The 12,586-nt window shown below is 43.6% G+C and overlaps 3 protein-coding genes across 3 annotated transcripts; all 3 read right to left on the reverse strand.

Moving 5' to 3' along the window:
- Positions 1 to 1,845: 1,845 nt before the first annotated feature.
- LOC146974925 (claudin-4-like) lies at positions 1,846 to 3,869 on the reverse strand. Its single transcript, XM_085798646.1, has one exon. The coding sequence runs from the start codon at positions 3,341 to 3,343 to the stop codon at positions 2,387 to 2,389; it is 957 nt and encodes a 318-aa protein (XP_085654772.1). The 5' UTR covers positions 3,344 to 3,869; the 3' UTR covers positions 1,846 to 2,386.
- Positions 3,870 to 6,007: 2,138 nt separating this feature from the next.
- On the reverse strand, positions 6,008 to 6,717 carry LOC146974926 (claudin-4-like). The gene has a single exon (XM_085798653.1). It carries the CDS (start codon positions 6,666 to 6,668, stop codon positions 6,036 to 6,038), a length of 633 nt encoding a protein of 210 aa, XP_085654779.1. The 5' UTR covers positions 6,669 to 6,717; the 3' UTR covers positions 6,008 to 6,035.
- A 1,924-nt stretch (positions 6,718 to 8,641) lies between these two features.
- LOC146974927 (claudin-4-like) lies at positions 8,642 to 12,580 on the reverse strand. Its single transcript, XM_085798657.1, has 3 exons — positions 12,446 to 12,580; positions 10,447 to 10,689; positions 8,642 to 9,290 (listed from the first exon to the last, which is right to left on the reverse strand). The coding sequence occupies exons 1-3, from the start codon at positions 12,578 to 12,580 to the stop codon at positions 8,682 to 8,684; spliced, it is 987 nt and encodes a 328-aa protein (XP_085654783.1). The 3' UTR covers positions 8,642 to 8,681.
- Positions 12,581 to 12,586: the final 6 nt, after the last annotated feature.

Genomic DNA, 12,586 nt, shown 5'->3' on the forward strand with positions numbered 1-12,586 from the left:
GTTACAGTGGTCCTCCCTGGCCTTTGTCTCATCCCTCCACAAGTTTGGTGCAAAGCAGTTCTGCATCATGCTGCTGCCAAACAGACAGACAGTTGAAAACATCACGTCCTTGACAGATGTAAAAATAGAGGAGCTACAGAGATCCAGAGGAGAGGTAGAGCAGAGCGGATCAACGAGGCCAGCAGGATGGAGCAGGACATCCCATCCAGCACCTGACTCTGAAACACTGAGCTTGACGTACATTACATCAGTCGATGAGTTTTGATTTGAATCTTATTGTACATTTTTCTCAGGTTCAGCATTTGGAGAAGAAAATCCTGAACGATGCTGTCCGACTTTTCAGGAACATCAAAATCTGACAAAGACAAAGCAACAAAAAGAACAACAAAAGGAAATGAAAACAAAGAGGAGAGGCAGGGAAGAGAAGGCTGAAGAAGTAGATCAAAGACGACGAGAAGAAAGAGAAGGAAAGTCCTGTTTACCCTCCACCCATCCATCCATCCATCCATCCCTCCTCCCAGTGATAGAGGAACTTGGTGTTTGAGTTTAAATACTGTTAGAAATATAGGCCTGCATAATTACATTACATAGACCTAATATAACTTAGTAATGTCCACCTCTTTCTGTCATTGACTACAGTTTGAATCTGTTATTATGGCAAAGGTTTCAAGTGCATGCATAACAAAATCTGTATATGTGCTATGTGTGAGCCTGTGCATGTGGTTTAAATGTGATGTAGTTATACTGTATCGACTGTGTGTGTGTGTGTGTGTGTGTGTGTGTGTGTGTGTGTGTGTGTGTGTGTGTGTGTGTGTGTGTGTGTGTGTGTGTGTGTGTGTGCGCGTGTGTGTGTGTGTGTGTGTGTGTGTGTGTGCGTGCATGTGCACCCCTGACCACTAGATGGCAGTGTTTCACATCCCGGGAGTTGATCTTCTCAACGTGTGCGCGCCAAATGTTCATCCCACAGAAGAAAACTCCACCAGGCAGGTTTTTAAGGATCATGCATGAAATAGGTTTGTAGAGCAGCTGATTATTTCACTCCACATGGTTTCAAAGACTGATGTGTGCAACTATTTTATCAACTCACAACAGCTTCTTCGTGGGAAACAAAGGGGGGGGGGATTAATAATTTCTTTATAGACCACTGTGGATCGGGTCTCATCCATCCGCATCCATCCAGTGATTTTGCCTGCCATGTTTTACCTACCAGCCTCAGTGGTTTAGTCAGTGGAGGATGTCAGACATACAAAAATGTTTGTTCATTTTCTAAAAACTTTCACTTTTATTTTCTTTTTACCAACTAATGTGTTCACTGTGCATCCACACACTCAGCTCTATAGTAAATTGAGCTTCACAGTATTGAGTTGTGTAGCTGGCAGTGTTAGATCATGACTAGATAATGATGCAGGCTCACATTTGAATTGGAAAAACAACAACACACGTTGAGTAATGTGATTCAGTGAAATTCATCTTGAATCCTCTGTAAATACGTTGTTCTCTCTTCCTGCTAACACTGCTCTCATCCACCGTAAACACACTTTCTGTCAAACCAGTTTGTCTTGTGGATTTAAATAGCCAGGAGGAGGAGGACTGAAAGTCCAGGGGGGGTTTCTGAAAGGATCTATTCAGCTCATCGCTGGCATTTTTAGGCTACATGATTACCAACACTCATTGAAAAAAAACCTGTGACTTGTCTTGATCTCAATGTAGTTGTTTATTGAAAAGTAAAAGTATCTGATCAAATAAAATAGAAAATAAAATCACATTTCACAGTTAAAAAAAAAAAACATCTGAATCTTTACAGAAACCCCTGTTGATAGTAAAAACTCTGCGGCTAATATTTTTTGTTTTACTTATCAAATAAGCACATGGAATAAAAACTGTAACATCATCAGTTTAAAATAATTAAGGCAAGTTGGCTTGGATATGTTTCTACTTCATAACTCACGCTGCATTCAGGCAACAGTTTATCCAACAACAACAAAAAGGCAAGTGAGAAAGTCTGAGGTAAAATTATTACAGTGAATGGATTCAGCCTTTTTCAGGATGTTTAAGAAAAAAATAGCAAGGATAATTAACATTTTAGACTCAACATTCATGATTCAGAAAGTTCATTATTGAAAAACGCAACTGTAACATACTTCATTTGCACCTGGATGAGTTCAACTTCAGTTTTTAGTGCACATAACATCTTAAAGCTGTAACATATTTCCTTCATATTGATAAATGTAGTCCAGGCCATCAACACAACAGTGATGATGGAGCATGACGACGATTACACCTCATCAACTACTTGACCCAATTCCTCATCACAAGAACAAGTCACTACTTCTACATCACTCCTAGTCTTCTACATGTAAACATAAGTGCATATGTGCGCCCATTATTATAGGTATGTTTTTGCTGGGTTTGAAGAAGCGTCTTCATTTTCACTCTTCACCGACAAGTCCTCCATCTCTGCTTTTTTCAGCTGAGACTTGGTCGACAAGGCCTCGCTCTGCTCAGACTTTATCGACTCTGGTCTCTTCATCTGAGACTTTGTTGACGGTGCCCACGATCTCTCTGAGTCCAGCCCAGAGCCCGGGTCGGGCCTGTCCTCCCAGGGGGGCCTCGTGTACGGCTGAGGCTTCGTGGACGGCCCTTCGTAGCTCTGAGACCGAGAGAACACGGCTCCGACGGGCTGGGTCTTGCGAGGAGAGACCGGGTGGTTGGAGCCGTTGGAGGAGCGGACCACCAGGTAGCGGACCGAGGGGCTTTTGTCCGCGTCGTGGGCTTTGAGGGGGCACGCGGAGCTGATGAACAAACCCCCTCCCAGGACGAGCAGGATGGACGCCCCCCAGCCGATGTAGAGACACGCTCCGATCTCCCTCCGCTGGGCGTCTATGGAGGCGCTGTAGAACCTCCTCACCACCGCCCCGGCCGCCCAAGAGGTGGGAATCAAACACAGCACCCCCGTGGCGATCAGCACCGCCCCTGCCGCCACCGCCACCTTGCCCTTGACCCCGCCTCCTTCTCCATCCAAGAAGCGCGTGCACTTCCCCCCGACGAAGGCCAGGACCAGGCCCGCGGCGCCCGTGGTGATGGCGAGCACGGTGAGGGCCCTGGCGGCCTGCAGGTCGGCGGTGAGGGCGAGCAGCGACTCGTAGGGCTTACACTGGATCTGCCCCGTGCTCTGGATCACGCAGGTCATCCAGATGCCCTCCCAGATGGTCTGGGAGGTGACGATGGTGCTGCCCACGAAGGCCGTGACCCTCCACATGGGCAGTATGCAGCTGATGATGACCCCGGCCCAGCCCAGCAGGCACAGGGCGCTGGCCAGCATCTGCATCCCCATGGAGGCCATGGTGCAGCGGAGGCAGGAGGAGAAACCCTCACCGGAGCGCCTTCACCTGTTGCTCACAGTCTCTGTGGAGCTCCTTCTTTGCTCCTTGCTCTCGCTCCGCTCACTCCTCTCTTCTCTTGTGTCTCTCCTCGTCTTTTCCTCGTCAGCCCGTGATGTTGCAGTTTTCAGACGCCTCCATCTTCTTGTCCTCGCCACAGTGTAAAGTATCTATCTGAGGAACGCTCCGCTCTCTGTCTGTTTCTGTAGCGTTTTACTTGACTCCAGGTGTGTCTCAGTTCAGCCTCTGTTCATTTGTTTACTGCCTACTTTACCTACGCCTCGGCCCCTCCCCCTCTGTATTCCCAACTGCTCGTCTATCCTCCCCCTCTCTCTCTCTCTCTCTGTCCCCTCTCCCTTTATTTCTCTACCTGAGAGTGTTCTTTCTTTTCTGTCACCTGAGCAGCTGTCTGTGTGCTACTGGTCAGGCGATGATGCACCACACCTAGTCAACAGGGAGAAGAAAGGGGAGGAGGTTAACAGAAGAATGAAAGCAAGAGAGAGAGAGGGAGAGGGAGAGGGAGGCAGAGGTGGCTGTGAAACTGTGACATCATTCATTCCCGCCCTTGTTATCTTTGATGAGATTATTTTGGAAGCAACAGGCATTGGATGAAGCAGGAGGAATGACAGGCCTCTGATCATCTAACATGTTTCCTACACAAACCCTGATGAAGGCTGAACAGTGCTTGTTTAAAAATGAAAGAAAAATGATATAAATTGTGTTTTTTTTAATGTAAATATAGTGCTTATTCTCAGTATAGCTGTGTAAATTTGTGTGTTTACACATCCTCTTGCATGTGAACAAGGCTGTGCGCATGCAGGATGTATTGGTGTAACAAAAGGACAGTAATGTGGAACCCAATCTCCCACGAGTAAAACCAGTTTCATTCTGGCAGAGTAAACAGTGCAGACAAACCTGTTCCACGCATGCAAAACCACACGCTAGCACACACACACACACACATTGTCGGCGTCACTTCAGAGGGCATAATGCTGACACATTCATTGCCTGGAGATATGTATGTGCTTCATACCTAATACGTAGCCTGAACATCACCTAAACCCTGACCTCGATTAAAAACATGTTTCACCTTAAGATGAAATGACAAACATCATCAGCACCTGTTTCCACAAGAGACACAAGTTCCCATCACATGACAATAGGTAAACAGATTTAGGCCCCCACAACGTAGGCTAACTGAACCACACACACACACACACACACACACACACACGTACAACAACCAAACCTTTTAATCAGGCTAAACATAATCTTTAATCTCACTGTCCTTGTAAAGCTCAGAGGAAGAGATTCTGTGTCCATTCTGTTCTTTTCTGTTTCACATTTGGACAAACTGAAGGTTTGGTGTAATGATGTGCTGTATATGAACACTGCACTGAAAACACAAACCCAAAGAGTCAGCTGGCACTGTTATATGTCTTCTATCTTAACCTTCCTAGTGTTCGGGTCACCACTGACCCGTTTTCAGGTTTTAAATGCATAAAAGTACCACCACATAAATTTATTTATAGCATCAAGGATTTTTTTCATGGATGAGGAGAGAAGAAAAACTAATTGGATGAAAAAAAAAAATGTTTTTAGTGTATTTTACAGCTAGCTTTCTTCTGGTAGCAGAAAGCTAACACAAGACGAAGGTTAAGAAGTTTCCCTATAATTATCCAATACTTTAAAAAGAAATAATTAAGGAAAGTTAATTATGTATTATTATTAGTCTTATTGTAAATCTTTTATGAAAATATATCATATATCATCCCATGTTTCAATCATAGATTTCTACTAGTGTTATAACTGTTAGTAAAAATATAAATTAGGTTATTATGAGCTACATACTGTTTTGCACTGTTTATAAATGTGTATAAATGCAAAATATATTAGATTTTGTGTTTGATAACAATATCTTTATCTAATTCTCCTATGCAAATTGATCAGTGTGGTGAGATAAATAAAGGAGATACTGTACAAACACACAGTTATGGCTCAGTCTCATGGTTTATTCAGCACTGTTGCTTTAACGGGCCGAACACATTGTCACACAACCTGTTTGTAAGGATTCCTCTGACATCTAAGTGTGAACTTGTCAAACTGGATCTTTGTTGTTATCACTGTTACAGAAAAAAAATCTAGACTGCAGCAATGAGAGGGAAAAACAAACTCAAAGAAAACATAATTGCACATGCTCACAAATATGTAGATATGACCCACATTTTAATGCTATGTAGTGATTCACACGATAAAAGCACACAAACAGAAACTTGTTTTTAAAAGGATAATGTGAATCAAGCTTTTATATACAGCAATTCTTAACACATGGTTTAAATCTTACACACCTATACAGCATGTTATGTGAGTGTAGGAGACTAATAATCAACATAAACTACACAAACAAAAGATATAAAGTCTGAAAAATACAAAATATTATATGTTTAGAATAGAGAATCAAAAAACTGCACATATTACAGCAGGTGAAGGTTTCTCAAACTAAAACACATGCTTAAATTACACAGGACAAAAATTCCTTCTGTTCTAACTTCTTCTAAACGGCTGAACTTGACTCGTCTTGGTGGAACAAACACAGCAGGTGGATGTTTCGTATATTCTTTTGTCTTATCTCTTTCCAACAAAACCGGTGACGATCTAAACGTAGGCCTTGCTGCTGTTCGAAGATCGAGCCTTGGAGTACTTCACGTCGTAGTTGTTCTCATCTCTGGGGGGACAGGAGCTGCAGAGGAGAGCCCCTCCCAGGATCAGCAGCCCGGCCGTGCCCCAGCCGATGTAGAGCGAGGCCCCCAGCTCCCTCCTCTGAGCGTTGGTCATCAAGGGGTTGTAGAAATCACGGATGATGGTGTTGGCGGTCCAGCAGACGGGGACGAGCACCAAGAGGCCCGCAATGAGGAAGGTGATCCCGGCAGCGATGGCCACCTTGGCCTTTTGCCTTTCGTCCTCCACGAAGTTGGTGCACTTGCCCCCGACCACGCCCAGAAGAATCCCGAAGACCCCGACGATGATGGCAACGACCACGAGCGCTCTGGCGGCCTGAAGGTCCCGGGGCAGCGCCAGCAGAGAGTCGTAGATTTTGCACTGCATCTGACCCGTACTCTGTGTCACGCAGTTCATCCACAAGCCTTCCCAGATCACCTGAGAGGTGACGATGTTGGCACCGATGAAGGCCGTGACCTTCCAGGTGGGGAGAGCGCAGATGATGATGCTCCCCAGAAAGCCGATGATGGCCAGGGCCATGCCCAGAATCTGTCGTCCATTAGAAACCATGCTGGAGCTCTGTCGGTCTCTTCACAGAGGGCTCGGACTGTGTGTTGTTGTTGTTCAGCGACCGACTTACTTATCTGTGAGAGGGGAAGGTAGTGGAGCAGGTAGTGGTTTTTATTGCCCCCTCAGACGAGAAGTCAACGTTGTCTCGCTAACAGGTTTTACTGTGAAGTCAGAGGAGGAGTTTTCAGGTGAGGACTCTCAGCTGAAACTGGTTTGTGAAGACATCTCACCTGACCAGTTGACTCTCACAGGAAATGAGAGAGTGCAGAGTTTCAGAAATCATCACAGAACCCCTTTGAGCATGCGCCGCACACAGGCAAACTATGTTCATAAGACATACAGCGTTTACTGGGAGAACATTTCATTATATAAAGTGATCAACCGTCTGGATGGTTGCATGGACGAAGCAAGCACCAAAAGTGCAAAGGTCATGTTATGTAATGAGTTGATGGACAAGGCGCTTCTATGTCTGGAAGAGTTGACCGCAGAGACAGAGTCTTGTGTCCTTAGAAGAAAGAGTACCCCAAATGTTACCCAGATGTTTTCTATGTATTCTTTATTTAAAGACGTAGCAATGAAGCTTTTCTTTGTTCACTGTATCGCAGGCTGGTCATGAACCCGAGCTCGTACTAAAGCGCGTTGAACTTCAGATCTTCTTTGAACAATCAACCCCCTCCAGAAAAGCATCGTCACATCGGCTCTGAAAAACTGTGGGTCCATGGACGTAACTCCAGTTTCTGCCTTTTCTTTTTTTTTCAGTTGTGATTTAACAATGAGTGTCAAAGCACGGGCACTTCAATGTTTGGCAAAGATCAGAAAGGTTGAAAGGAAGATCACATGACTTCCAGAGAGATCACCCTGCTAATCGATACCGGTAACACATACGGCATGTAGGAATGTCAACATCGCTCTTGTCCCTCTCCTATCAGCACCAGTAGCCACTCTTAGTGAGGGACACAGCTGATATTCACTCAACAAGCATCTTTATCTCGTTTAATGTGTTATGTGATAAGATTTGATTAGATAAGAAGATTTAATTAGATAAGAGGAGTCTGAGGATTTCTCCCAGCAAATATCCACAGGGGGGAAAATAACCATTGATACAAACAGATACACAAGTATAATTCAATCCTACATGTTAAATGCTCCTTGTTTTTTCATATACAGCACAGCACACATGCATCAAAACACTTTGTGTTATGTCAACACGTTTGTCACTATATGTTGATGAGGGTGGTGTTAAACCACAGACAGTTGGACTCATCTTCAAAGAGTGTTGACAAAGACAACAGTGAGTGGACTCTTTAAGAGGAGGAATTTATCATATGATTTTAAATTCTACGTAAAATATCCTATCATTCTTATTTTATTCATTTTTTTTCCTGATAAGCAAGCTACACAGTCAATATGAATTATTTTGTGTCAGTTCCTCGTCAAAACTTTGAAACAGTACTATACAGTATGTGCAGCTACCAAGCATTTGCATACATATCTCTACTTGTATATTTGTGTATATGCACTCTCTGCATAATATACATGTAGACATGTGGGTCTGTGTTAAAGGGATAGTTCAACATTTTGGCAAATTGGCCCATTGCCATAACCCTAGTCATAGCAGTAGGTTCTTTACCTTTATTTGTCAATGCAAGCTATTTTTTGAAAAGCAGAGCAGAGCTGTGAGCTGCTCAGAGCTACGCTACGGAGGCTCATGGGATTTCTTGGTTTCCCTCATCAAACTCATCAAATACACAATCCAACAACTCCAAAACGCTCTGGTGGACAAGTTGTGACCTGTACATTCACCACGCTGTGTGATAATAACAGAACATGGGCCAATTTGCCAAATTTTTTAACTATCCCTTTAAGTTAAATATAACCAGACTTTATTGATCTGGCCAGAGATGTTGCCATAGTGTGGATGGATTCACATTTAAGGATTGGTGACCACACTTCATGTCTAAATGATTCCCGTGTGCAGTCATCAGTCCATCCATACAGACTCATCTATAAAGATTAGAGCCTGTCATAATAATATTCACTTGGCACTGTTGTTGAAGCTCTGCTGGGAAAGTCGCGCATCTGATTTGGTTTCATTCCCATGAACGAGCCCCTCCCCTTGTCTGGTGTCCCTGATCTGTTTGACAGATTAGGACCGAACGTCCCCCGCTCAGATCCTGCTTGTGTCCCCGGAGGCTGATTGTACAGCCCGCTCTCATACCGAGCTTTATTCTGGGGGTCATGCACTAGGGCTACATGATCTTGCGTCCTATTTGGCGGCTGGTCAAACATCCTCCAGCTGTTTGATCTCATGACGTCAGACCTGAGAGTGGCCGTTGGTTGGGAGCTGTTGTTGTATTGAGGGCTGGTGCTGTAGGGCATGTAGTAGTAGGAAGATGGAAGTCTCTCCTTCTCGCAGCAGACGAAGCAGATCACAGCGCCGCCGAGGAGCAGCAGCAGGGCGGCGGCCCAGCCGATGTAGATGGAGGAGCCCACCTCCCTCTTCAGGGCGGCAGCCACAAAGGGGTCGTTGTAGATGGAGATGGTCGCTGCTGCCGACCAGCTGACAGAAACCAGGCACAGGATGCCAGCGAGGAGACACAGAGCTCCACCCAGCAGGCATGCCTGGAGGGAGAGAGGATGTTATGATGATCGGGCTCCATCAGACATTTCAAATTTGACTGGAGCTTTATTCACATGGGTTGAGTGTAGCTATAGTGGTAAACAAGGCAGTAGGACAATGAAAGCATACATAGCTCAAATCTTCACTTGAGACTGAGCTAGAACTGAAAAAAGTGATTTGTGATAATAGAATATTTACTTTGTTTCACTGGTCTGAGAGCACGAGGAACCCTCAGTCCCACTATAGACAAGATACAGGATGCCAGTGGATACAGAACACAGCACCCAAAACTACAACACATGTTATTTTAAATCTTTCATGACCTGACCTTTGAGGTGCACTCAACCTCATATCACCATCTAAAGGACAAACAGAGTGTGTTTTGAACCTCCACCGCTCAATGACAGGATGTCAGTATGACTCACAGACTGGAAAAGTATTTATATGATAAGCTTTTACATGGAGACATCTAGCTTTTTACTCCATTGTTATTTCAATGTGAAACACAGAGCATGATGACTGCAAGCAAACTGGACTTCATGTATAGCACCACCCAGTGACACAGAATGAGCTTACAGGGCAAATAGTATACAAGCTTTGATTTTCTGTCATGATATTACGGTAACATCGTTTTAACTTAATTTTGCAGCACAGACATGTCTGAGTTTGAAAACCCAATTCAAAGCTCATTTAATGTTGTGCAGCAGAAACTATGGATCTCCTAAATCAAAGTTTTCTAGTTTTTCTTCTTCTTTGTGAACTATGATGGACTTGTTTTAGTGTCCACAACATCAAGTGAATAGATTTGAACTGAAATCATAATTACATGGCTGATGTGAACATTGCTTTGCCTTGTTTCAGGTTTTCTATGTTGGATTCCCTGTACCAAGGTTGGATTGTCAACGTGGTAGGTGGGTAACTACCCTGCAGCCCCAGACTATCAACAGCCCTGGGTTCATAGAGTGGCAATTAGCTGGAGGTAATTTGATGAGTTACAAACTTCATTTGGGAACATGTTGTTGAGGGACCATGTGTGGTAATCTAATTTTAAGGCTTTTAATGTATAACATTAACGTTAATTAACATAATTAATTATGGTAATTACTGAATGAAATTTCCTCAAACATCCAGACCAAACAACGAGTACAACGCCAGCACCTTCTTTTTGGAGGAGGTCGTGGACGGGGCTTCGACGGGGTCAGGTGGAGCTCCGCTACAGTTGGCCACGCCTCCTCCGATGAGGGTGACAATGAAACCCAGGAGGGCGGCGAGGATGGAGAGCAAGGTGAGGGCGCGTCCGGCCTGGATGTCAGGGGTCAGTGTGTTGGCCGTCGTGTGTCTCTTACACTGCATCTGACCCGTCGCCTGGAGGATGCAGTGTAACCACAGACCGTCCCACACCTGAGGAGGAAACAGAGAGAAAAAACCTCACAGAGATTTTAAAAACTGGACAAGATCTGAAGATGAACTTTTGATGAAGATGAAGAGGGCCATAAACCCTGAGCTGAGACGCTGTTAATGTGTACTCAGTTCTGTTTGTCATTGATAGAGGAATACAAACTCAGTTTAAAATGTCAGAAACTGTCCATATTAATGTAATACAGCATCCATATGACACATCCTCCCTACATTGTGATTGTGGTGTGGCGGTCAGTTGTAGAAACAGAATTGCCCTATGGGATAAATAAAGTAATCTCAACTCAACTCAACTCTACACCCTCCATGCTTTACTGATTGTCTTCATTCTCATTATAGCCTGGTACCACTGCTGGTCAACACAACAGAAATTATCAAATTGAACATGTAGAAAGCAAAATAACACCATATCTTATATCAGGAACAGCCATCACTCTGTACCTGTACAATTTAGCCCCAAAGCTACTTTGTATGTACAGTAGTAGTTCAGCCTGGCAGTAGTTTATAAATAAAATGTAGTTTGTAAAAACTACAGCTAAAAAAAAGTAGCTTTAGCAACCACTCATTATACTTATTTAACTCAACTGTGAATCAACATGTGGTATATGAAAGAAAATATAAAAATTCACATGCCATCAGATGTAAACACTTTGTTTTTGGTCAACATAAGTTCACCATAGACATGTTGGGTATAAGAAGTATGATATGAAGGTATGAAGAGAAAATGAAAATCCTACCCCAATACCCACTTGTAAATCAGTCAACAAAAAATGTCATACAAAATACAAAGAGGAAGACATATTCTAGATCGGTGTGTCAACAACAACAATGTTTAAAACCATGACGGGAACGCCAGGGCCAGCCAATCAGAGGCAGCGTTGGCTTGGCATGTCATGTCATGATTCATTCCTTTTGTCAAAGAGAGTTCTGACTGGAACACAATAATGGTAAAATAAAATTTATATTATAGTATAGGTCTTTTTTTAATAAGAAAATATTTCATGTTATTGGCCAAAATTGTAGTTTGTAAATTGAGTAGTTAAACTACAAAAAATGACCCAAAAAGTAGTTGAAATACTTGACGCAGCACAAAATATGAATACCAGCAAGTTACAACAAATTGTAGTTAAGCTACGTATGTAGTTCAACTACATGTAGCTTAAGTCTCCCCAACACTGTTTAGCCCTTATTCCCAATGTGGCTTCATGTGACAGACACAAATAATTTTTGAAGGAAAACCTTTTTTATTTAAGGCAAGAAAGTGTTTTTACCTAATTTATTTTGTGACAGCAGACTGCCCTGTGCAAACACTTTAAATTTGTATCATACTTATGAGGATCCTATCCAGTTAGTGGTCAGGGCTAATGTTTTGGCTGATCGCTGCATTTAACAGTTAATGGCTACAAGAGCAGTACACACAGTGTGTACTGTTACCCGCCACCCCCTCACACAAACACACAGTGGTGAAAAGCTGCACCTTTTACTCTGTTGTATTATGTTCAGATCTTCTCTAATCACCACTGTGACTGACTAACATCTCTCTCTCACAGACACACACAACCCAACCTGTGGAATAAATTGTAACACTTCACGTGTGTAAACCATTATTTTTCTGTTTGTATGAAGAGATACCACCTACACCTCTGAACAGCAGACACACATGAAACCAGTCATTTTGAGCACACTTGTCAGAAATGTCACAACCATCACCGGTCTCCTGTATTGTGTGTAGGCTACTTACCGACTGAGCAGTCACAATGTTGGCGCCCACAAAGGATGTCTCACGCCACATCGGGAGTCCACATGACAAACACACCCCTAAAATACCCAACATACACAGTGCCAGGCCCCCGATCTGCTTGCCCTGCCCCCCCATTTAAAA

This window comes from Trachurus japonicus, chromosome 14 (genome assembly GCF_045865225.1).
Source record: "Trachurus japonicus isolate A0001 chromosome 14, Traja_1.0".
Lineage (NCBI taxonomy): Eukaryota > Metazoa > Chordata > Actinopteri > Carangiformes > Carangidae > Trachurus > Trachurus japonicus.

What these genes read in the sequence shown, in the direction of transcription:
- LOC146974925 (XM_085798646.1), bottom strand. Translation starts at nt 3,343, where the DNA reads ATGGCCTCCATGGGGATGCAGATGCTGGCCAGCGCCCTGTGCCTGCTG.
- LOC146974926 (XM_085798653.1), bottom strand. Translation starts at nt 6,668, where the DNA reads ATGGTTTCTAATGGACGACAGATTCTGGGCATGGCCCTGGCCATCATC.
- LOC146974927 (XM_085798657.1), bottom strand. Translation starts at nt 12,580, where the DNA reads ATGGGGGGGCAGGGCAAGCAGATCGGGGGCCTGGCACTGTGTATGTTG. An exon ending in ACATTGTGACTGCTCAGTCG is followed by an intron (nt 10,690 to 12,445) that starts GTAAGTAGCCTA and finishes TTTCCTCCTCAG; the next exon opens with GTGTGGGACGGTCTGTGGTT. An exon ending in CGACCTCCTCCAAAAAGAAG is followed by an intron (nt 9,291 to 10,446) that starts GTGCTGGCGTTG and finishes CTCTCCCTCCAG; the next exon opens with GCATGCCTGCTGGGTGGAGC.